General features: G+C 38.7%; 1 protein-coding gene across 3 annotated transcripts in view; it reads left to right on the top strand.

Annotated features, from left to right (window-relative positions):
* Window positions 1–24,180, top strand: part of SCRN1 (secernin 1) — a 39,284-nt gene that overhangs the window by 12,949 nt on the left and 2,155 nt on the right. For all 3 annotated transcript variants that reach the window (XR_003532985.1, XM_027675317.1, XM_027675318.1), the window contains exons 3-8: window positions 8,588–8,769; window positions 14,607–14,809; window positions 17,690–17,884; window positions 19,511–19,676; window positions 21,598–21,778; window positions 23,819–23,978. Coding sequence is in view for 2 of the 3 variants with exons in the window: in XM_027675317.1 (XP_027531118.1) it covers window positions 8,588–8,769; window positions 14,607–14,809; window positions 17,690–17,884; window positions 19,511–19,676; window positions 21,598–21,778; window positions 23,819–23,977 (1,086 nt within the window). In the remaining variant the exon portion in view is untranslated. The remainder of the gene's footprint in view (window positions 1–8,587; window positions 8,770–14,606; window positions 14,810–17,689; window positions 17,885–19,510; window positions 19,677–21,597; window positions 21,779–23,818; window positions 23,979–24,180) is intronic.

Here is a 24,180-nt window from a genome sequence, read left to right as displayed (position 1 = left end):
TTGTTTTATTGGGTTTAAAGGCTGTCTGGTAGCTTTGCACAGTCCTTGTCTACTGGTAGTGAGCAGTACCTCTAAAAGTTAAGAAAAGCATTAAGGAATGGCTTGAATTCAGCTGCTTCATGTTTTTTAAGTAGCAGGCATGCAACACTATCCACCTTTGAAGCAAATTGTCAGAGATAATTAGCTGCTAGGGAGCGTGGAGAGGAGTGTCAGAGCTTCTACTTGACATATTCAGGATTATTACTTTGTTCATTAAAACACTGAAAACTGCCAACAGTTCAGTTATCATTGGGTGGAGGGGTTTTTTGCTGCAGCTTTTCTTCCCTTGCATTTTATAAAACTAATTAAACAGGTCTGAGAGACCAAATGTATGATATTTTGCAAATGGAAAAACATGGTTGATCCATTTCAATGCTGTGGTTTTTCAAAGTCAGTAATCCTTTGGGCCTCTCACTAAATTTTTTCTCTCATCCATCCTAGCATATTTTTTCCAAATGAACAGCTTTTCTCTCCATTCCATATGGTATATCTGCATTGGTTTCTTAACCTTCACTGGACAGTGATGGTGGACTTACTTTTCATTATATTCTATTCTTTGCAGTGTGTATCAAATTTTGATTAATTGTCTGTGACTGTCACTTCAGAGGTGGTTGACAATACGGGTTGTTCTATAAGACTCTCTCAGGAAGTCTGTATCCTATTTATCTCTGTGCTGCTCACATTTGCAAAGGTGATAATGCACAATGTAACCAAAAATGGCACAGTAATTCAGTGAGATTGTTGCCATAAAGGAACCAGGCGGGCTATGCTATACAGCTATCAGCTAGTTTGTGGCAGGGCTGCAAGGGAATTCAGTGAATACTGCAAATTATTTTCAGCTTGATCTTTGCAGCTCAATCTACCAGACAAGTAACCCTGCAGCTAGCTCATCAACATAATTCCTTCCCTCCATGTCAGCAGGTTCCCAAGACCCTGAACAATGAGGCTTTTCATGAAGGTCTGTTCTGTGCATGTGTGTGTCAACTTTCTCAAAAGTTTGTTCTTGTCTCGCATTGTAATTTTGCAGTGGCAGATGCTGATCAGCCCTCTTCCTTGCTGTAGTGATCAGTCTAGTGAATTTGTGTGTGCAGGTGAAATATTCCTCCCTTAAACATAAATAAGGTCCTTTTTTGAAAGAGTGCCCTCTTTTTTTTTCCCCAGGTGTGGATTTTAAGAATTTATCATGCGTTAGTAAGAATTTGTGTTGTATTAGTTTTAAGATGCAAGTCCCTCTGTCTTATTTTTTGGGTAGACTTTACTGACTAGATTTCTCTTGTTCTCTAGTAACCTTCTCCTTGATGAGGTTTTCTTTCTTGGAAGAAGTCTTGGCTGGATGACCTTTTAATAGATGAATTTTCCACGTGGATATTTTTTCCTTTTAGGTCCACCTGTTTTTCTTCTAACTTGACCTTATATTCATGATTTGAAAATAGTCATACTTTCTTGCTTCACTACAGAGCTGTAAAAGCTCTTTTATCTTAACAGTATGCAGCTTCCTATGGAGGAGTGAAAGGGGGAAAATCGGGTACTCTACAAAAAGTCTGTAAAAGCGTGGAATGTGCAAATTTTTTCTAATATGTTGGTATTAAACAGTCTTCTGGGCTTAAAGCCAACCCTTTGTGGGGTGGGAGGAATTTTGTGTTCTCTAAAAGTTCATGGCATACTTAGTTGTTCTTTTGTTTTCCCTCGTTATTTTTGTTTGGTTGGTTGGTTGTTTGGTTGGTGTTTTTTACGGATACCATCCCAGCTCCCCTTGCTCTGAGTTTTCAGAGGAGCAGTAAGATTTTTTGCTGTACATTGGTCTGAGGACTGCAGACATAAAAACTCACCTGAAGGTAACTGAGGGATCTCTGGTGTTGTAAGATAGGTATAAAGCTTGGAAAGCAGACTTTGACTGTATTAAAGTTGGCTTTGTGTTACCTGGAGGTATCTTAATTCTGGTGTTCGTAACATAATCACCAGGCATCATGCCAGTGCTGCAGTCTAGTTCTGGGTATATCTGCATTATATCATGGGGTAAGGTGTTCAGAATCTGGTAACAGAAGCCAAACAGCAGCTGAATTTACTGAGAATTTGTTCTTTGGGAAGCCTCCAGGTTATACTAGCAGTGCCAAACTTACAGTCATGTTGCTGCACGTGTGAAATGGAACCCAGGCACTTCTACCCCAGTGATACTTCCATGGGTAAGTGCTGACTGGCAGGAAACCTTGATGAAGCACAGGAGTGTTTGTGCCTATGATGAAAATTTTGGTTTACTGTATTTAGATTAAAAAAAGGGTTGTATTCTAAAGGCTTACAGTTCAGGGGTAGTTTAGGAAGCTGCATTTCTTGCCTCTCAGCTGAGACCTGATGACGGGCTGGTAGGCAGCCTAGCTCATGCACATGCAGACAGATGGCTTACCTCAAGCCACTTTGTTTAAGCTAACCCTTAGACTTTGTACAGAGATAGAAGAGATGCACTATGCTGGCAGATAGCAACTAATAAAAGAAACTGGTTGCTGCCTTCAGCAGTCTATTGCTTGGTTAATGTGAGCTTTTTCTCTCTTCTGCTCCATTGCAGGCCATTGGCCTTTAAACTAATGTGTTTGACTTTGCTTTGTAATGCAAGCACAAGCTGGCAGCATTTCAGAGGTAGAAGTAATAATCTCTTGGATGTTCCTGCCCTCTCAAAGCCTGTTTTTACTGTTGGAGTGCTGCTTATTTGCTCTCTTCTGCTACCAGAGCAAAACTGGTTCACTTGAACTATGTTTTTTTTGTTCTTAATCTCTTTAATTTTTTTTCTATTGTAGCAGACAGGACAAGGAGTGAGAGTGCTAGAATTGTGTGGGGCAAAAAACTGCCAACTCTCTCATTTTGACCCAAACCATTTACTTGTGTCAAAACAGATGTGTGAGCAGGTAGTTCAAATGCCTAGGATATCTGAGAGTTCCAAGGATATCTCTGTGATAGGCTTTTTGTGGCTTGTTTGAAATCTGTTTCTTACTGTTTTAAAACATTAAATTAATAAGCTCCATCCCTATTTCAGTTTTACTTTTGCTCATCACCCAGGAGACTGCTAGATTTGTATCTTAAAAAACAAGAGGTAAATTCTTGACTGCTAGATCAACTCTGACATATAGTGTCTCCAGAGTGTTCTCAGCCTTGGGTGCTTTGCTGCACTTTGTGGTGTTTGATTTGTTTGGAGATTTTTATATTTCATTTTGCTGAGCACGTTTCCATACTGTGGCTCACATGCCTGAGGCTCCCTGATAGCTTGATAGAGTAAACCAGAGTAGGTCAGAGGGTGCAGATAGTTCTGCTTTTTGACAGGGGAACTGTTTGGCTTTTTCCAACTTCTCTAATTACTTTTTCTTTTCTAGAATAAAATCTATCCACCCTACACACTGCTATGGATCAGAGGCACACAGATTCAAATTTTACAGTTATTGGTTACAGTGACTACAAACATCTAGGAACAATATGCAAGTACAAAGTATATGTAAAGTGCACTAGGGAAAAACTTTTCTTAATATGAAGAAGAAAGAGGCACTGTGTCAGAAATTGGCTTTTTTCTGTATTTGTACAGTTAGTTAATACTGTTTATATCTGGCTACAACATGAGGATACAAGTACTAGCGTGTGTTTTGGAAAGATGAATACCTGAGGATTCATCCTGACGCTGGAGAGACTTATATTCATCATTCTGGTTTGACTTACATGAGCGCTAGAACTAGGGCTGGCTGCTTGAGATGTACCCAGGCTGGATTTATCCTGGTGTATGGCTGTCCCCTCCATGGTGGCACAAGTTTCACTGCTAGTAGAAGATGTCATGGCCATGTTTAATTGGTGCTGTAGAGTGGAAGACATATGAATGACTTTACACTTAGTTCTGCTTTGAGCCTAAGCAAGCAGTGGTAACAGCATTGGCTAACCACATCTTCTGTGTTGTGTTCTACTGCTTGCATATTTCCTTTTCCAGAGAACAGTTATTACCACTCCTTTGATCTCTACTAAATTTGTTCCTGTAAATTAACAGCAAAAGAATTGTTGGTAAAGTGCATTGTCAGGCACATCCACACAAGATGGTCCAAGGTGCTTTTATGAACAACCATGTTCTACCTTTCCAGATTTCAATTTCACCGTGATGGGAGAGTACAGGTAGCCCATGTTACCTGTGGAATCACCTCTCCAGACAGTTCCAACCAGGCTGTCAGTCTCGATGTCTTGATGGCCAGGGAGGCAGCGGGCTGTGAGACTGCCTGATCACATTTTTTCCATCCCTCTTTTGGAAGGGGTTAAAAGCACCCGTGATGCAGTTTACTGAGTTGCTACAATGGTACAGATATTTTGCCTAATTTCAAATATGTGCTATGGTACAGCAGTGCTGGAAGTAGTTCAGCAAAGAGTTAATGCCAATTTAGAGCCTAGATTTGATGGCAGGGGAGGGGGTGGGGTGGGATCTCTTCTGTAATCTGGAATCTTAAGGCCCTTCTTCAAACATCATTTCTTTCTAAAGCATTCCCTGACTATTGCCTTTGTTATCCAGGGCTGAAGCCTATGTGATTTCATTGATATTTCATAATGACCTGACTGACAGTGCTAGGAATTGGGCTTCTGCAGCCTGAGTACAGTAGAAACTGCACAATAGCTTCTTTTCATTAATGAAAGAAGAAATCTCTTGTGCTTATGACTGTCGTGTCTGTTTTTGGAATACCTCCAATCTATCTGCATGCCCGAGCAAGGGTGGGAGATACATTTTTGCCTTGTGCTATTCTTAGAACTGCCTTGATAAGATTATCTTCTTGATACTGTAAATGAAATAAATATCATTAGTTTCCAGCCTGCTCAATTTTCTCTAAAGTTGCTGGCTGCATCTCTTGTATGTGAAGTCTCTGTTCTTTACTTTTATATTTCCTAATGGGAATTTACTGTCACAGGGCATGATGCCAGTTATGCTGCTTTCGGGACTGGAGTTCTAGAAATCAATGGAGCCTGACACCATTCACTCACAGCCTTTGCCACCAAATTTGTCAGTATTCTTCTGTTTTTAGCATTCATACTCAAAGAAAAATGTTAGTTTTAGGAAATGCTGAGGCTGGACACTTCAGGAATTTTAAAGACGGGGTTAGTGGCAAGCAGGATCACAGCAGTACCTTATGTCTGTTTCATTTGTCATTGCCTACTTTGGCACAGATCTCAATAGAACAGGCTGCTTTTGCTCTTGTGCTGTGGAGGGGTTTGCCAGATCTGTGGGGTGCAGGAGAGGGGACAGGGAGGTTGGAGTTTGTGCTCACTTTTGAAATCCTGTCATGATCTGAGCTCCTGTTTCTAGAGATCTAATCAGTGAGGGTTTTTTTGGTGGTTAGTGTTGTCTTTCCCCCCATTTCCTTTTGTGCCTGAGCTGGTTTAAGGGTATGTTCTGATTTCCGTGGAACAAGTAGCAGTGGTTTGCTGTGCTGCAAACTGAATGTCTGGCTCTGGTTGACCTACCTTTATGACTGATGTGTCTTGGCTATAAGTGGATAGCCCAGTTCCTCTTGGGTCCTGGAAGAGAGTTTTCTGATTTTTTTTAAGGGGGGATGGTGAAATTATGAAGTGAGAGGTTTATGTTTAAAATTAATAATCTATTTTCTGGACCCTGGTTTTTTTTAGAAGTTCATACCTATTATTAACAAATATGAACCAAATGCCTGCCTTAATACATCAATCTTATTGAGTGCCTACTTTTATACTTACTGGAGTAAATAATTCTAATGGGAAGGTGAAATCTCATCAAGGCTTATTCAGCAGTGTCAATAACCATGGCAAACAAATAAGAATCAGTAGTTTCATAAGACTTGTCAGCTGCTGGCAGGTTGGAATACATTTTTTCTGTTATTTAGATCTTCTGAGACAATTTATATAAATAAGACTTGAACACTATGTACCTGAGTTATTGTATGGAAACTGAATATAGTGTGAAAATATGGTCCATGCTTGCTTTTTTTTTTTTTTGGGTTAAGGGATGTAATGAAGCAATATAGAAGGTGACAGCTATATTCTAAGTTGTGTAGAGGTGCCTCTGGATGTTTCCTGGGCTCTGATTACATAGTTACATAGCAAAACCACATTTTTTTCAGAATGCTCTAGATTCATCAAGTAGGAACAAACAATTTCTTCTTTCCCTTTTCTCAACTGCTACCACTGACAATAAAATCTTTGCAATGAATAGCAGCTTTGGAAATGCTGCTTTGAATGAGGTGCCAAGTAATAAGTGTTTGGTTGCAAGGATAGCCAGAATATGTTTTGCAGAGGAAAGGCATTCAGCATTTTTTTTAGCCTAACTATCACTTTTCAGAGTGCTATCATAATTTTTTCTTCTAGAAAATCAAAGAGTCAGTGTAAGCAAGCTTGTATAATGGAGTTATTCAGCCAGAGAATGCTATGCAAGTGCGGGTTTATGGAGTACTGAAGTCTCCTCCACACTGTCACAGTTTTTGATTTCTGCTGTGGAGTTGAGAAGGTTGGTGTCCTGGATGACTCTGCAGGATGGCTTCAGCTGGCTGACTACCCATGAGATGTGGGGGCCAAGGCTTGCACTGTACAGGGGTTGGTATCTGCCTTGGCTGCAGACCTGTCACCTGACAGCTGCCCTGGTCATGTTTTCACATGTAATCTTTTCCAGCTGCTGCAGCTCCTCCTTTGCACATCCAGCAAATACAGTTATTCTCTGTTCACCACATGCATTAAGTGCTTATCCAAACAGCACTGACCTGAAGCACTGAAATAAAATTGCACAGAATGTCAAAAATGAGATTTGTTTGCTGACAGCTCAAATGGAGAAGGGGGAGTTTTGGTAAGGAATATCTGTTCTGGCATGTCTTGGTTACACAATAAAGCAAAGGGGGAACTGTATAAAGTGCTTTCATTAGTCAAATTTTAGCTCCTGGCCCCTGTATTAAGGATTTTCTCTAACAAATACAGTAGGCAAGTTCCTGACAGGATCGTATTGCCTAAGCCATAAATTAAAATTAAGCACACAGCAGAAAAGGGAAACATGTCCCTATACTCTTTTTATTCCTTATAATGAAAGAGGAAAGAGTTTTCTGCTCCTTCTTTTTTTTTATTTAAGTCATCATGTATATCCTCTCTGAGAAATCATTCTCTTATTTCACATATAATTTGCCTGGTTTTATAGCAAGGTGACAGTTTGACTATTTGCATGCATTTCCTAATGAAGGTAGCAAGCTCATTTCTTGTGTCCCTCTTGCATAGTCAGAGTGAAGGACTCTGAAAATGCCATTTCTGATCAAAGATGGTCTGTTATGCATTTTAATTGCGTACTAGACTAACTATTACTGTAAAAATCATTGCTCAAACTGGAGGATGAAGATGCTCATGCTGTGTAATCCTTAAAGGGGGAGAGACAGGCTAGGAGAAAAACCATAGCTTCTCGCTGCTAATCATTTTGGACTGATTTCTTTGGCTTTAGGTATTAATATAGACCCAGCAAGGGAAACAAGGCTCACAACTTTTAGTCCACAAGTCCATTCTGATGATCCTGCTTACTCTAATATTTCTGATCAGATATTCTTCTGGAAAAATGTTGCAGATTACTTCCTGCAGGGAAGATGTTACAACAGGAATGCTGGACACTAAGAGCTGTCTCATAAATACCTCAGACAACTTCACTTTCCTCACAGGAAAATACTGTGGAGTTCGATCTTCGAAAAACTTGATGTGAACTCAGTAGTAAAATGTAAAGCCCGTTCCTTTGGTTTGCACAAGCCAATGATGTAATGATGGCTCAAGCTCTAATCCATGCTGTTTGGTAAAACAGTACTTGATTTGAAGTCCTAGGGCAAGGGAAAAGTGAATGTATTTGAAAGATAACATATAATTCCTTCCTTGCAGTTTCATTGACTTCTCTGCAGCTTTCCTTTGTAGTTTTGACTTGTCACAGTACATCCACAAATATCCGATTACAGTGGACCATTTAAAATAGCACAAACATGAGCGTAATGCCTGTGTTTTATTTCTATGACTGTTTATCAAAGCATGCCACTGAATCTTTTCAAGACTTTTCTTCTCTCTTTCTGCAGTTGTCTCTGTCTTGGGGGCAGCTGCAGGGGAGGCAGCAAGGGAGAGGGGGAAGCCTTCTAATATATTTTGTCCAGTTACCATTGTTAAACTATGTACTTAATTAAATACTGGAGATTGTGCTCAGGTAAAGTGGTAGAATGGTTTGTCGTTGTTACTATGTACAAACATGATCTATGTTTCATTAATGTAGCAGTACAGTCTCCTCCTGCCTTCCAAAGTTTCTAACACTTGGGTTCTGCTTGATTCTTTGCAGCCTGCAAGCATTGAGACAGATGTATTTTTCCAGACTTATGCAACATAAGGATGTAAAGGCTCAAACATGACACTTAAATGTTGTTTAAAAAAGTTCCTTGTTCATTCACAAAACGTGAACATTTTAAATAATGTGTGTCCTGTCTGTACATTGAAGTCTTGTGTTATTTCAGTCACAACACTAGATAAAGTACTTGCAATTGTTTGACCTCTTCTTTTCCTGCTGTCCCTGCAGTGCACATATATTGAGATTGAGCAGGTGCCGAAGACTCACGCTGTTGTGCTGAGCAGGCCCTCCTGGCTTTGGGGGGCAGAAATGGGAGCTAACGAGCACGGAGTCTGTGTAGCTAATGAAGCCGTTGTGACCAGAGAACCAGCTTCTGAATCTGAAGCCTTGCTTGGCATGGATCTTGTAAGGTGGGTGGCTTGTCAAGCTGTGACCAGCCTTTCAAACAGCAAAGGTTTAGATGATGATGATGATACCAGGTAACAGCTTTGTGGTGTTGGCATGAGGAGATTTTAAGACAGTATGAGGAGACCTGCCTAGGCAGAGCTCCAGACACAGTTGAATTAACACTTAAAACACCTGCAATCTGAATTTAGCTACCAAGGATGTACCAGTCTATTGTGGGTTCACTCACTCTACCTTGTCTACGTACCCTACAGTCTAGCAGTGGCTATTCTGACAGGATAAGAGATTTGATTACATTGTTAGTAAGGAACTACTAACCAATTTGTAATATCAGATTGCTGGTGTGCCCTTCATTTTCCCCCACATTACAACAGCCTACTCTGACCTAAAAAGCTTATTCTGGGCTTATAGCCAACTGTAGGCATAAACAAACTACTATGCCTTACTTCAGCCCATGCATTCCAATGCAAACCATTGCCCTTATTTAAATGCTGGCAAACAAACTCCTGTGAGTTTGTTCATTGAAGGCTGTCTGCCCAAAAGGCTTGTTCTGCACTGTAAGGCTCAGCCTGCATGCTGATCTTGTAGTGAAGAGAATTTAAAGGAGACTTGGGTGGGGGAAGAAAGCTGAAAATGAAAGAAGAGAGTGTATGGTGTGAACTTATTACAAAAAGAAAAGAAACAAATGGACTCAGTTTAGTTAAAGACGTGACAACAGCTGCATATTTAAGTTAGACCCACTGGTCCTGCCGGAATTTGCCCCAGGGTACTTAATGAGCAGGGTGAAACAATTTCAGGTGACTTCTCATTTTTCTTGACAACTAGTGAAAAATGGGAGAGGTTCTGGATGACTGGAAAAAGTTAAATGCTGTGGCTATGCTTCACACAGTTTAAAAGAGTTGTTTAGCCCAGCTTAACCTTATTTCCTGAAGGGGAAAAAACTCACTTAAATGTCAAGGAGTTGATAAATGCACAGTAATAACTGGTAGTCAAGAAAAACCTTGTCATACCATTCTACTTTATTCCTGCAGTGAGTTAACAGATTTTATTGATAAAGGACAGGAAATACCTTGACTTTTAAGAGGACATTAAAATCTTAGAAGTTATTCTCAGAAGCAAGCTGGGAATCATGAGTTAGAAGAAATTGTTGTTAGGTGTATAGCTGCCTGAAACTTCGACTGTAAATGTTCTCTAATGATGTCTCTGCAGAAATACAATGTGTGGTTCCAGCTACCATAAATCAAGAGGAATATGAGCCAGTTGTAGAGAATGCAGTGGAAGTGGAAAATATTATCAGAGATTTATAGAATCTGACCAATGAGAAAATAATGAGGGAATTTGTTATGTTTCACTTTGGTATTTTCTCTGAGGTCTGTTACTGAAGGAATCTGTGGAGAAGCTGTATCTGGGCAGATTAGTGAATTTGATTGCATCAAGAGAGACTGAATAGACTTGAGGGCTCTTTTAAGAAAATATAGGAAAAGCTTTTGTCAAGGAAAGGGATATATTAGCTGACTTTCCAAGCTCCACCTTTTTTTTTTCTCTTCTACTACCATCCTTTTGAAACTTTTGACAAACTGTTGGTTTAAATGTAGAGTTCTGCTTATTTTTGTCAGTTATTTCAGTCTCAAATTACTGTTTAACATTCAAATATATGTTATCCAGCAGCTCTAGATTTACCCACACTAGCAAACCAGGAGATATCAAAATAAGGAGGCACTGGTAATAAACAATAAGTAATCATCACCTGTAGATATTACACTCCTGTAGATATTACCCTCCCTCTCTTTCTTCTTACCTGCAGAAGAAATTCTCTGTAGCTCAAATTCAGAGAGAGTGTGCTTCAGGCAAGGAGAACTAGAGATGTGTTACAGGCTACCATATGCTGCTTGTTTCAGCTAAGGTGATTCTTTTTCTTACGGTGAAGACTTGGCCAGTTGCATTAAGCTTATCTATTTCATGTCACCTCATCAAATAGAGAGCCATCAAGTACAAAATCAATCTCAAGTAGGCTGCAGTGAAGCAGCTGGCACCAGTTCTGCTTCTTTTTACCCACCTGCAGAACAGACTAATTCCATTGGACTGGATGTCTTGGAATAAAAATATACAGGCATTTGAAGCCTAATTAAGAAATGCACATATCTGCTGGACAGTTTTTGTCTCACACCTATGTATATGTTGGACTTGTGCATCTCTGTCAGATCTTAGCTGAAGCATGAAGACTGACATTCTGTGTCTGCATAGGACTGGCAGCTTGCAAAAGAAACTAAAAACTTCATACTCTGAAAGATGTTCTTTAGAGCACACGTAAGAGTTGTCAACACAGGAATGTCATTCAGGTAGTAGAATCAAAGTTTGCTTGAATGCTCAGGCTCCCCTACGAATTTGCTTCTACATTGTCTTGGAGGGATTATTCTTTTTCCATAGGAGAGACTTCCTCTCTCTTTGAACTCATCTGAAATTGCCACTTTTCAGTTGGGTTTAAAATCCAGCCAACATGGGCAAAGGCTGTAGGTGGGTGCTGTGAGAGAACATGATGTTAAACAGGCCAGAGGTAGTACAGGGTAGTACAATTCTGAAGTCAGCACATTTTGTTGTTGAAATAGGAAATTGAAAATTATTCCTGTAACCTTATAGACAAAGGCTTTTTTTCAATAAGGATCACAATGGACATCAGTAAAGATGTGCTTCACAAGGATTTTAGCTTGTTTACCAACTGGCTGCTGGTTTAGTGACTGAAAACTCTGTGTTACCTAATATACTGCTGTATCTGAAGATTAAGGCTGATTTTTACAGAGTTGTAGCTTGATAGAGTGTCACAGAGTGTCAGAACACTTGAATGATTCTTAAGAAATTAATAAAGTTTGTATGATTGACTTCAGGGTTAGAAATTGGTCCTATTCCATGCAGACTGATCCCCATCCCAGTTAATCTAAATGGAGAACATGAACCTAGTCACAACTGACAGAAAAAATGAGAGAAAACATGTTTCAGCACAAATTCCTAAGGAACCTTTATTTTCTAGGGATTTAATCAAAAGCTGGTCTTTGAAAGCTGTACCACTATTTCTGCATTGGTTAGTTTATGAGGGTATTCTTCAGATATTCTTCCTAGTGTGACTGCAGTTTTGGGGTTTTTTTAAGGCACAGTTGCCTCTATAAAGCATCTGTTTACTTAGGGAAGTACATTCATATGAAGAATTTGTGTTTTGCTTATGCTTATACAGTTAGAACAGGACAGGATTATCATACAAAAGGTATATATGAAGAAACCTGTAAAATACATCCTTATTTTTGCACTTTTGTCTTAATTTTAATCCCTATGTGTTTGTATTATTTATTTGTTCTTTTCATCACAGGTGCAATAACTTTTTCAGAGCCACACAGAGATGCCAATCTTGGCAGGCAGTCAAGAATGCTCTTTAAAATGGTATTAATTTGTTTACCAATTTCTTTCCTTAGAGACATCAAAACTGAATTTAGTAGAATGTCATCAAGTATGTTAGCTACTTAATTTGGAAAGCCTGCATATATAATTAATAGGTGAAGTTGAAAAGCTTAAGATAATGTTGTTTTGACAATGCGATAGCATATTGTAGGTACTGAGGCAGTGGCTTGTACTAAGTCACTGAAATTTTATTCATGACTAATTCAAACTCTTATCTGGGGGTGAAATTACTTCAAACTTTGCTTCCAGCTCACCTTAAAAGGCACTCTGAAATGTGTTAGTGGGAGGGTTATGCTGCAGTTGCCCAGGACACTGATGCTGAGATAACTGGCAAGACTTACAGGTTTGTGAAGATGAGTTGTGTGGTTTTTGTGTAGGATGTGTTGGTTTTTTTTCTTGGTTTTTTTGCTATCCTTTGTGACTGACAGATAGGAGCAGCCAAACAAAAGCAGAGCCTAGACCTTTGTTAAATAGAAATAAATGTAACATTGAAGCCATTTATTAAAAAAAAAAAATCTAAGAGAAACTTCTTTATCCTGAATCTCTGCTGTGGTTTTGACAGAGAAAGCTAGACTATAACCATCTCAAATGAAAAATTTCAGGGAGACATTATTAAAAGTTAAAGTGTGAAGTTATGTCTCTTGGCAGGTTTTGATCTGATCATAACCTATTGGTTTTGGTCATTAACTGGGAAGGAGGGAGCAGGTTATCCCTGAATCTAGTGTCTGTATGATCACCAAGGTAGTTTTCAGTCCATTCATGTAACTGTGGCTGTGACAGCTCCTGGATGTTCTTAGGAAATAAGACATGCTTTTGGACTGGCTCTTAAATTATGTCTGTGGTATGTGTGAAGATTGGCATATCAGTATTGGTCTGAAAAAGCAATTGCACCAGTGATAAAGAAATAACATAAATGCATGGGGACTAAAAATGGAGTCAACAATACAAACCAAGTTTCAGCTAACAAGAGAAACAAGGCGACAGCAGTTGTCGCTGTAAATTAGAGTCAATTCTAATTGACTCTTGGTTCTTCTTTCTCACTAAGTGATAAATACATGCTGCTGAGAGAGATGAAAACACTGCTTTTAGTAATTCAACCTAAAACAAGGCTAATGGTAGCCACTATTTAACAAAGCAGACCTAGTGCAGAGATCAGGTTGAAAAGTGCTGAGATAACAAATCTGTATTCAAGTTATTGGGACCTCATTTGTGTACTATAGTTTTTAGGAAAGAAACAGAGTAGTGTTTTCCTCTCGTCATTTCCAGGGAAATGGAAAGAGCTAGCGCAGTACTTATGTTTAAAAAGCTGAATTTTTTGGAATTATCCATCAGTCAAAATTACTTTGTCCATAGAGTTATTAGAGAAAGACAAACTCAGAGGAAAATATTAAGGTAACGTAACCAGCAGAGAAATTTTGGGCTGATCTAGGTAACTCTCCCAAAGGATGGAGGCATGGATATGCTGTTCTTTGAAATACTGCATTTCCTCATTACCAGTAATTGCATTTTGGAAGTAGTGGAATTGTTTACAGGTCTGATTTGGACATTTTTCTGGTTACTGCTTTTATTGTTGACTCAGTTAGGGCTGTAAATTATCTCAAGGGATTATATAATCCCATTTATTCAAGGCAGGATACAGTCATTCCCTATGGCTTTGTAAAACCTATTATCATGCCTTAGTTTCCTGTTCCTTAAAATGCCCTTGCTTTGCTCAAACTTCCTTTTAAAATTGTTCTTTTAGACATATGGTTACTTTTACTTCAGACAAAAGGCGTATCTGGTTTTTAAATGGTGTTTTGAGGAAGTCTCTGCAGGAACACTGGAGTATGACTGTGCACAAATACTTCTGTCTGCAGTATGCAGTATGCATAAAAGGATAACATCTAGTTTCCATGGCCAATTTAATGCTGGAGTATTGGTAAAGAGAGGTTGTAAAGGGGTTGTAATACTCCTTCCCTTTTTTGGTCTCTGGTAATATTGATTTACTGGTAATAGTAATTTACGATTTCCTGCTTTTCTACAGAAAAGTAAACTTGATATAGTTGTTACTTTAAAAAGATGTTTGGAAATTGTCCTTCAAATTTTTCTGCCTGAGGTGGGGATAAATAGAGCATTGCATGTTTGCGGTGCAGATAAGACCACTGGTTAGTAAACACTAAAAGCCAGCTGTGATAGTCTTGGGAATAAAGAACCACTGTAGAAAATATAGACTAGAAATAAATAACTCAATATTTTATCCTTTAATTCTAGTAACTCGTTAAAGCAAGAATTCTTACACCAGGCGTACTTGACACTTTGGTATTTTAAAACAGGATCAGTGCTGATGTTTAAAAGTAATAACAAGACCTTGCTGTTACATTTGTCTCAGAATATCTGTTTTACCCTTTTCTTATAGACTTGGCCTAGAAAGAGGTGCAACAGCTAAAGAAGCATTGGATGTAATAGTTGCTCTGTTGGAAGAGCATGGACAAGGTGGAAATTATTATGAAGATGGGAGTTCATGCCATACTTTCCAAAGTGCATTTTTGATTGTGGACAGAAATGAAGCCTGGATACTGGAGACTTCTGGGAAGTACTGGGCAGCAGAAAAAATCACAGGTCAGTTTATCACTGCCAGCAAGCCTCTCTTACTATAAATAGGTGTAAAGAGTTGTCTTGGAAGGATTCATCTTATATTCACTGGGTTTAAATCAGTGATTAATGAATGCAAGTGTTTGATTAAATTGCCAATTTGAATTTTCTTTATTTGTACTACTCTTGATTTTTTAGCATGTTGATTTGCATTAGCTGATGTAACTTAGCATTTTCTGTGAAGCTGAAGATTGTTGTCTTTATACATAAACTATGTAATAATCATCATGCTTAAATTTTTATATTTGATAGGTATATTTTCCCAGTTTTATTTACTGTTTGAAACCTGTTAAGTATCTTTTTGAGGAGTTTATGCACAAATTATTACTTACAAATCTAAAATATTATGAAGGAAAGATAAACATTGATTGTTTTCAGAAAAGGGCTTGTGTTAGGTGGTAAATTGAATGCACTGATACAGGTTGCTTTACTGCAATAGATATAGTCCCCTCATATCCCCATTTCTTAACTGATAATGCAAAACAATACTTTGCTGCTCTTTAAGCTTGTAAATGGTTTCTTTTTTTGTATGTGTGAAGCCAGAACTGCCAAACTAACTTCTAGATTTCACTGGCTTAGTGGTTGAACTTATTTGAAACTTTTCCACCAAATGTGGGCTGCCTTAAGGTAACATGATTGTCTAAGGCCTATATCTAATTTATTCTCAGTTGCTGGTTTTAATTTTGATGGGATTTTTATTTTCATAAGAGTAGAGCTTTTTAAAATTTACTCACATTTGAATGAGTTAAGAATTCAGATAATTTAAGAGGACTCTTGTCATCCATGATTTGAGCTGTGACAGATCCATTCAATTCTCTCTTCATTTCCCCTTCACTGGAAGGTAGGAGGTAGCAGATATGGAGAGGAGCAAAGAAGTAACACCAGACTGTGCAATGTTGTGTGATGGCCTGTTGTCAGTTCATATCATCAAATAGGAATCAGCTTACCTTAGCAGAGAGTGTTTTCCCAAGCAAAGCTTGCATTTTAAGGATATCTACAAGATGGAGGAAGTCTTCTGGCATGAACAGATACCAAACATAGAGGAGGGAAGACTGATAATGCTGTCTTGGTAAAATCCCAGTTCTGGAAGACAGCTGGCTCCTGAGGTTCCTGTGATTATGCAGGACAACCTGCTGCCTTCTCTTGACCTACCTGACCAATATTTGAAGAACAGTGGGTTTTATTTAGCAGTTTTAGCTGCATCAGCAATACATAACCTTCACGTCCTTCTTCCCAGCTTATAAACTGTTGCCTTCATCTGCTGCTTGCAGCTTTTTGAAATGATACTGCAGCCTCTGTTCTGATTTTGACGAGCACATTTCTCGTCAGGAGGTCCCTGTGAGCCACAGATAAGTAGTTTCCATCTCCTGCAGCCTGCCGAGGTTGCCAGGAGGAAAAGCTGCTGGCTATGTAAGAACTCTATATTTTGTACTTTGTTCAGGGAGTTCTTTTTTGCAACCATAAATGTGCCTCTTAAGCTTTCCAATGAATGCACAAATGCTATTAAAATGGGGAAAATGTGTCATTCCCCAGTGTGAAGGCATTTTTTTCCCTGATTGTCCTCAGAGCTGTTCTGTTTCTAATGGTACTGCTGCAGTACTGTAAAGCTTATAGTAAGTATTTATCTAGCAACTCTTTGACATTAATTTAAGAATAAACACTTCAAAATCCTTTCTATTACTGTTCTTTAGTCTGAGTGAAATAATTTATTTGATTGATAAATTTTCTTTTTTTTGAGGGGATCAAACCCATGAAATACTATTTTATATGAGTTATTAGATATTTTAAAGAGCTCTTAAATAGTGGCTTGTCTAGCTGGATACAAACACAAATATTCTTGTCAGTCAAGCCAAGAAAATTCCCTGAAAAGTATGCTGTTTGAAAGAGTGCATCAGAACAAGCTGCCAGTGACTCTAGTATAAGTCAGAACTGAATGACAGGGACTTTTCTACAGACTGATGCATGTAACTTCCTGAAGTTATTACCCATTATTTAAATTGCATGCATGAGGCATTACAAAAGCAAGCTTACTTTTATGGAAGGCAGTATTAGAAACTTTCACAACTAGTGGTTTTGTTTCTGTTTAAGAAAAGGTTTGTGCCAAATTCCAGAATCGGTTTTTACTTTAGTTTACAGATTTACTTTATCAGCTCTTTCTCTGGCTTCCAATGCATTTTCTTTATTCTCTCTGAGGAGTATCTGCAGCAACCACTGTTACTCATGCTGTGGATGTATGGATATAAGCACTGCAGTGTTTTTGAGAAAAGGAAGTTAAAAAACCTTTAATATTCTTTGAAGGCTACTTCTACTTCCTTTTTACTTCATGCCGTTTTAAAATTCAATATAAAAAAATTTAATTTACAATAAAACTGTTTTTCTACTGGGAAGCTTGAAGCAAGTTGGTAAACATTTTCCAAATTCTCAGTTTTGAAGGGCAAGGCAGGTTCAGTAAATGCAGCTCTGCTGAAATATATTTTGAAATCAAGTCAGACCTTAAGCCTTGTTGTGGCTGTGGCATACACCCTTGGAAAAAAGGTTAGGCAGGTGCCTTTGGCATTTAGATATCATTATTACTTCATGGTCAGAACATGTGAGGTACAGATTGTGAAACTGGCATTCTAACTAAATCCTACTATTAGTAACAGTGTGTCTCAGTAGGGCACAGAGAATTGAGCTCTGCAGTCTGCAGTGACTGATAATTCTGTGTATGTGTAGTTGTGTAGTTATGCCAAACGTACATCCTAACCAATGGTTTAATTTGTTTCGTAATTGAAAAGACATTTTCCCTCCAGCTTCTCACAGAAAAACCGCATTAATGCTCCTTTTTAATATGTGACCTTTCTACAGAGGGGGTGAAATGCATTTGCAATCAGCTTTCATTAACTACAAAAATTGATGCTGAGCATCCTGAACTAAGGAATTATGTGAAAAGTCAAGGCTGGTGGAATGGAGACTCAGACTTCAATTTTTCTGAAGTGTTCTCTCTTGCTGATGACCATATAGCCTGTTGTTCTGGCAGGGAGAGCCTAGAAAAGCAAGGTGGTAAGTGTTGAACCATCTTTCTGTGTGGGCAGTGGGATTTTTAGTCACTATTGCCTCCTTTTCAGGAATTCTGTCCAGAGCTGCACGTGACTGAGAATACCTCTACATGTAAACCATGTAGAAGAGAAATTCAGAACTGAAGGTTGTCCCTAAACATGCCACGATTTAGGATGAAGCCCTTAATGTCCCCCTCAAGGTTTCAAAACAGCATTGCAATTATAAAATATCTTTCTTCACTATTGTTCTGGTGTGCATGGTGTGCTGTTGCATTTGTGCTTTGCTCTAATCATAGTGGCCTACCTAATACTAAAATTACAGTATTAAAAAATTGGTTTTACATATGAAAGACTGAGCTCAGTGGAATCTACATTTTGGGAGGTTAGCTTAGCCTTTTGGGAAAGGATTAAGATCACAGTTTAAGGAAGAGCAATGCTAGTCAGTTGCGAACTGAAGTCCCTTTTTCATTCTTGAGCTGAGCAAAGTTACTAGGACTGACAATGTGCCAATTCCCTGCAGTCAAAGGAAGGGTTTATTTCCAGACCCAGATTTATTACTGACTTCAGTTCACTGCAGCTGGCCAGAATACCTCTGAAATAACCAGCCTGCCGCAGTGCATGGCTGACATATATCTGTTCTTTCATGTGTGAAAAATAGCACAAATTATCATTTTCTAAAAAGCCCTTTACTACAGATGTGAATTTACTAAATTGTTGGCATCTTTGCACGTTGGCAAACATCAAGAAGAGTGCAGAGGTGAGATATTTATTGTAATGCAGAATTCCTGCTAAGGCTGTAGAATTACAGGTAGCATGTTTTGTGTCTAAGGCAGACACAGTATCTCTGAAGGACTATAGGTAAAAGATATTACTACACCTGAATTATAGCATTAAAAACCCTTAGGGCTCCTACAGGCAGATGGCTATGGCTGCAGATCTTTCAGGCTGCTGATTCATTCCATGTCTTCTAGTGCATTGAGGCACCTGTGCATCTGAGTCAGTGCAGGGTTTGAGGAGTTACTGGGGAGGAAGCCCTACCTGCCAAAGGGCTAATGCAAGAAAACGTGGTGTTGCCATGGGGGGAAAAATGTGATAAGACATGGGCAGGAAATAGAATGAGAACAGGGGATTCTTGTAGATAGTGGTTTGGAGAGAAATCTCAGTTGTCTATGTCTGCTGCTGTAACATTCTGTGAATGCAGGATGATGTTTCAGAATTTTGACTGAGAAATAGTGTAAATGGATGAGAAGTGGGAGATCAGGGTGCTCCCATTCTGCCCGGGCTTGGGTAGAGGAAAATGGGTGTTTTATGTAAGTAGTCTGTTCATAGTGACTGCTAAAGCAGCATTTTGGACATGATGGCCTGCTTCCTGAAAAAATACCTTTTTAATGACATTTCTCCCTACCTAGCAATTGTAATGCCTAATGTTCTCTTCCTATTGTTCTCTTTTACTAGCTAGGCAAGTTCATTCTGCATGTACACTGTTTAAGTAGAAACTATTAACTGGGATTTGTGACAAGCCCATGTCAAGCGTCAGTGGCCATAGTAGGCCAAAGCCCATTCAGGCTGAAATCCTTACCTGGGGTCCAAGCCATTGAACACTCAGGAATTTTTTCCCCCCCTCATATAGGTGACGTTTCTGCACAAGCTATGATTGATGTCCTGCGTGACAAGGACAGTGGTGTCTGTGTGGACTCTGAATCTTTCCTTACTACAGCTAGCATAGTGTCTGTTCTGCCTCAGGACCCTAGTTTTCCCTGTATTCATTACTTCACTGGCACGCCAGACCCTTCAAGGTAAGCCACAGCATTTGGGTCCCTGGGGTGCAGAGCAGATGATGGGTTGAAAGATAATAAACAAATGCTGCTACCTAAATGGGAACATGTTTCAAGACCATGTTCTAACCAGAAATGCAGTCAGTAGTTATTGGTGTGCAATCTGACAGTCCTGCGTTACTGAACTGCATCTTGCTGCAATTCTAAATGGACACCACTGGCTTGAATGACTGGATCTAGAACTTTGCCTGAATTCAGAACTTCTAGGATAAATACAGTTTAGGGAGGACCCAGGAATTACATACTATTTCAGTGTAGTTGCTTTCCAGTAGAAAGGTTGTTAAAATGATGAGACTGTGGACCATTTTAGTCACTTTTCTTGAGAGGTGGGTGCAAGACTGAAACAAAGTGTCTTAACCAGGAAAGAGGTGTTGTGTATTCTAGGTAGCCTCTTATGACATCAGAATGTTAACACAGCAAAACATCTGTAAGTTCCTGGTATCCCAAGCATGTTTTTTATTGGAGGGACAATTTCCAGTCGGTTTACATAGTGTCCTCTCTAGCTGAAAGCAGCAGAGGAGACAAGGGAACTCATGGGTCAGAACATCAAAGAAATAATTATTTATCTTGTGCTTTAAACAGTATCCACAGAAATTAAACTAAACCACTTGCAATTATTCAGGAGATCTGCCACTTGCACTGAGGTGAAGAGGTTATGGAGAGAAGAAAATGGTGCCCTTGAACAGCTTACAGACATTCCTGTAAGAGGAGCAGTAGTAAGCATTAGGTTCTGTTGAGGTCTATGGAAGTCATCCATGCCAAAGAGACTTTTCACCCGCTTTGCATTATGCAACTCAAACATTCAGGATTAAGCGTGAAGTTTGAGCTTCCTTATCAAAACTTTTCTTTGACTTGATGTAAATCCTTTGTGATAAAAAGGAACAAGGCTTCAAATTGTTTTGGTGGTATTTCTGTCTCTTTAAATGTGGAGATCCTAGCTTAAAAGTCTTGTTTAGACTCCTTTCTTGCTCTTTTTTGCACTCTAAATGAATTAAAAAAGCATTATTTTAAATGCAGCTAGTGAGTCACATAAACTCTTAGTCAGCAAGGCTTTGTGACAGTGATGGAAGGGTAAGCAGCAGTCAACCTGCTGACTGTATGCAGGCAGTGGTTATTAATCTTGTGTTGCAGAAGTCTTGCATTTCTGGCAGGTTCTTCACTGCAGAATGCAGGGCACTTTTTTTCTATACCTAAAGGGAAGGAAGGCAGTTTTCCCAGGCACTTGCCAACATCTACTCTTAGCTTCTCAGGAATTAAGATCCTGTATGGGTGGGGCTTTTTTGTCTGTTCCTCTCTATATATGGAGTTTAGGTCCAAACTCAGTGTTGAAGTTGTTTGAGAAGTGTCATAATATTGGTCTTCATGTCTCTCCTCACCTCTTGAAATAAAATTCCAAAGTGCTGCCAGTTATATGCTAAATCCTCTGAGCAAGATATGTAATCTTCCCTGCTCCACACAAGTGTGCATTTGTGATTTTAATAAAAATTAAATTTGGAATGAGAAGGAGAGATGGCAATATGAACAGATAAGAAAAACTGATGTGAGGCTGAATGTTGAGATTTTTTTTTAAAAAAAGTTGGAGAGGAAAAGCAGTGCTACTCTTCTAAAGAAGTGGCAGAACTGGCATGGAGGACACAAGAGAAGCCCATAGGTAAAAAAGAGTGGTAAGGTTTTACAATAATTGGCAAACCCAATTCTTTTAAAGCACATAGATATATTTTGCTTGTCACCAGTACCAACTCTCTAACCTCATCCATGCCTAGTGTAGATGAATTATCTATGCTGTTCTGTATGTGTTGTTTTAAAATAGCCTGGTAAGTATTTCAATGACATATGTGAAATCTCTCTTATTACTGCAAACAGTAATTCTCATTTCTTTCAGGTCCATATTTAAACCCTTTATTTTTGTTGATGATGTAAAATTAGTACCAAAAGTACAGTCTCCTTCTTTTGGCAATGATGATCCTGCTAAAAAGATACCTCGATTCCAGGAGAAACCTGATCGTAGGCATGAATTGTACAAGGCACATGAATGGGCCCGGTCTCTCCTGGAGAATGATCAGGTAAGAGGTGTGGGACCTGGACTTAAAGAATTGAAGTAAATGTAGATTCTTAACTCCATAATTTAAATCTAAGTCACTAACTGAAAAACATTCTCTGAATATTCTTAGAATCCTTGCAAGTTTAACTTGAATAATGACACCCTCTGAAGGACAAACTATTCTGTATGGGGATCTTTGTTATCCAGTGAGTGTTGTTCTGCTCCATTATTTTTACAAAATGAAAAGTCAAACTGACAAGCTGGTTAGCTTGTTCAATCCTCACTGTGCGTATAGTCTTTTTAGTGATTAGGACACTGGATGCTAGTGCAACATGGTGTCAAAATTAGGATGGTGGCAGAAGTGTTGTAATATAAATTATATGCTGGATTAAGAACTACCTAGTTTGGAAAGATGTCTTTCTTGAAGGAATAATTTGTACATGACGGTTTTGCAAGTCTTGCAGTTTTGCACATTTTGCAATTTAATGCATTTCTGTTAATTTTTAAGAATTAACTGAAAATGCCATGTGAGAAGAAACAACACATTCCAATGTGATGCAATAAGTACCTGAGGGCTGAAAACGTTCCATTGTAAAGCCTAAAGTGCTGAAGATCTCTTACAGAAATAGATTTTGGAACAAATAAAGGCAGGAAGGGAATTGTTCTGTATAGCTTTTCCAGTTGGTTGAGATATCACTTTTGATGTCATTGGGCAGGTAGTTCAACAGCTTCTTTGACATTTGGAATTACAACTACAGCAGTGAACTGGACAAGTGGGTATGAGAAAGTGAAACAGAGGGAGATATCACCAGGACATGCCAGTCATGCTTTTGTTGGTATCTCAGGCAAAATGTGGAAGACTCTCACGTAGTTGTGTTATACTTCCACAGAGGACGTAATTGCTTTCTGCAATTTTCCTCTGTGTGTGTTTGCATGGCTCAGTCTTGCTAAGATAATAACAGCGTTCATACTTATCCATGATTGATTAAGGAAACTATGATTACCTTTGCTAGTACAAACTTTATTTAAATGCAGTTTTGGTGAGATGCCATTTTTAATCCCTTGGAATGGTGTAATTTAAAATCTGTGGTCTCTGTGGTAACACTGACTCAATGTGCAGCTGACTCTCGTATCATTATGCAAGATGCTGATTTAGGGAAGACCTAGAAGAGGCATCTTAGTATCTTGTGAACTTATTAAAGTCCCCATAGCATGACACCAGTAGTTGTGGTGGAGAAGTAAATGTAGTTTTAGTCAGACTTCATGCTATAAAAGCTGCCCACCTGAGAGTCTAAACCTTAGCTGAGGTGCTCTATTCTTTCTGGACAAAATGCTGGTATAAATCCTGGAAAGCTCAGAACTATCACTCATTTAGAATGACTTTTTTTTTTGTGGAATTCAATTTTGAAAGCTGCAAGCAAAACAAACAGCACTTCTCCATTAAAAAAAGAGAAAAAGGTAGAGTTTAAGTAATATTTGGATAAAACAAAATGGTACCTTTTCCAGGAGTGAATTTTCTTGAAACATGAATTTTCTAGAAACATGGTTAGCAGGACGTCAGAATGGTACACAAAGCCTTCCCCAGGATGTGGAGTCTTGATACTGTTACATGACACATCATTTCAGATCTATTCATCATCGTGCAGGTGTTGATTTCAGGGATACACATATGAATACCACTATCTGTACAATTCTTAAGGCTTCTAGACTTCTCATATACTTCCGTTTGTGGGCTTACAGGCTTAAGAATTTGCTTTACCTCTTTGTCATATGTACAACAAGCATTGTACCATTTTCCTCTATCCATCTTTCACCATCTTCCTCCTTTGCTTTCAACTTAGCAACTCCTTCTTTGTTATTTTTCTTAATGCACAAAGTGTCCAGCACTGTTCCTTTTAGTCTTTGGGCATCCAAAAAACTAATAATAGAAATAGTTTGTACTTAAAAAGGCTTTCTAATTTTTAAAAATATTTGAAAATATCTCTATAACAGAAGAGAGCAATAAAATGCTTTAATGAGCCTGTTTGCTGGTTAATTGAATTTGGTTGTTTCATGCCTTTAGGATAAAGGTCAGAAACTGATGAGGATTATGTTAGACCTTGAAAAACAAGGTTTAGAAGCAATGGAAGATATCCTTTCTCGTACAGAGATTCTGGATCCTGCTGAAGTAGTGGATCTTTTCTATGACTGTGTTGACACAGAACTAAAGTTCTTCAAATAAAGTAAGCAAACACTTTAATTCTTTAGATATTTAGTTTTTGGTACCAGTGAAATATTGGATCCGATTCTGCATCTCCTCCTTCTCTTTTACATTAAGCTAAGGGTGTTCAGAATCGGGTCCAAAGCCACCTTTCTACCTGCTCAAATGGTATCCAAAGTCCCTTTTCCCTATGCTGCATTGCGGACAACTGTTTTTTCAGTTTC

Source organism: Neopelma chrysocephalum, unplaced genomic scaffold, assembly GCF_003984885.1.
Source record: "Neopelma chrysocephalum unplaced genomic scaffold, ASM398488v2 Primary Assembly neopelma1_26, whole genome shotgun sequence".
NCBI lineage: Eukaryota > Metazoa > Chordata > Aves > Passeriformes > Pipridae > Neopelma > Neopelma chrysocephalum.
This window is presented reverse-complemented; position numbering and strand designations above follow the sequence as displayed.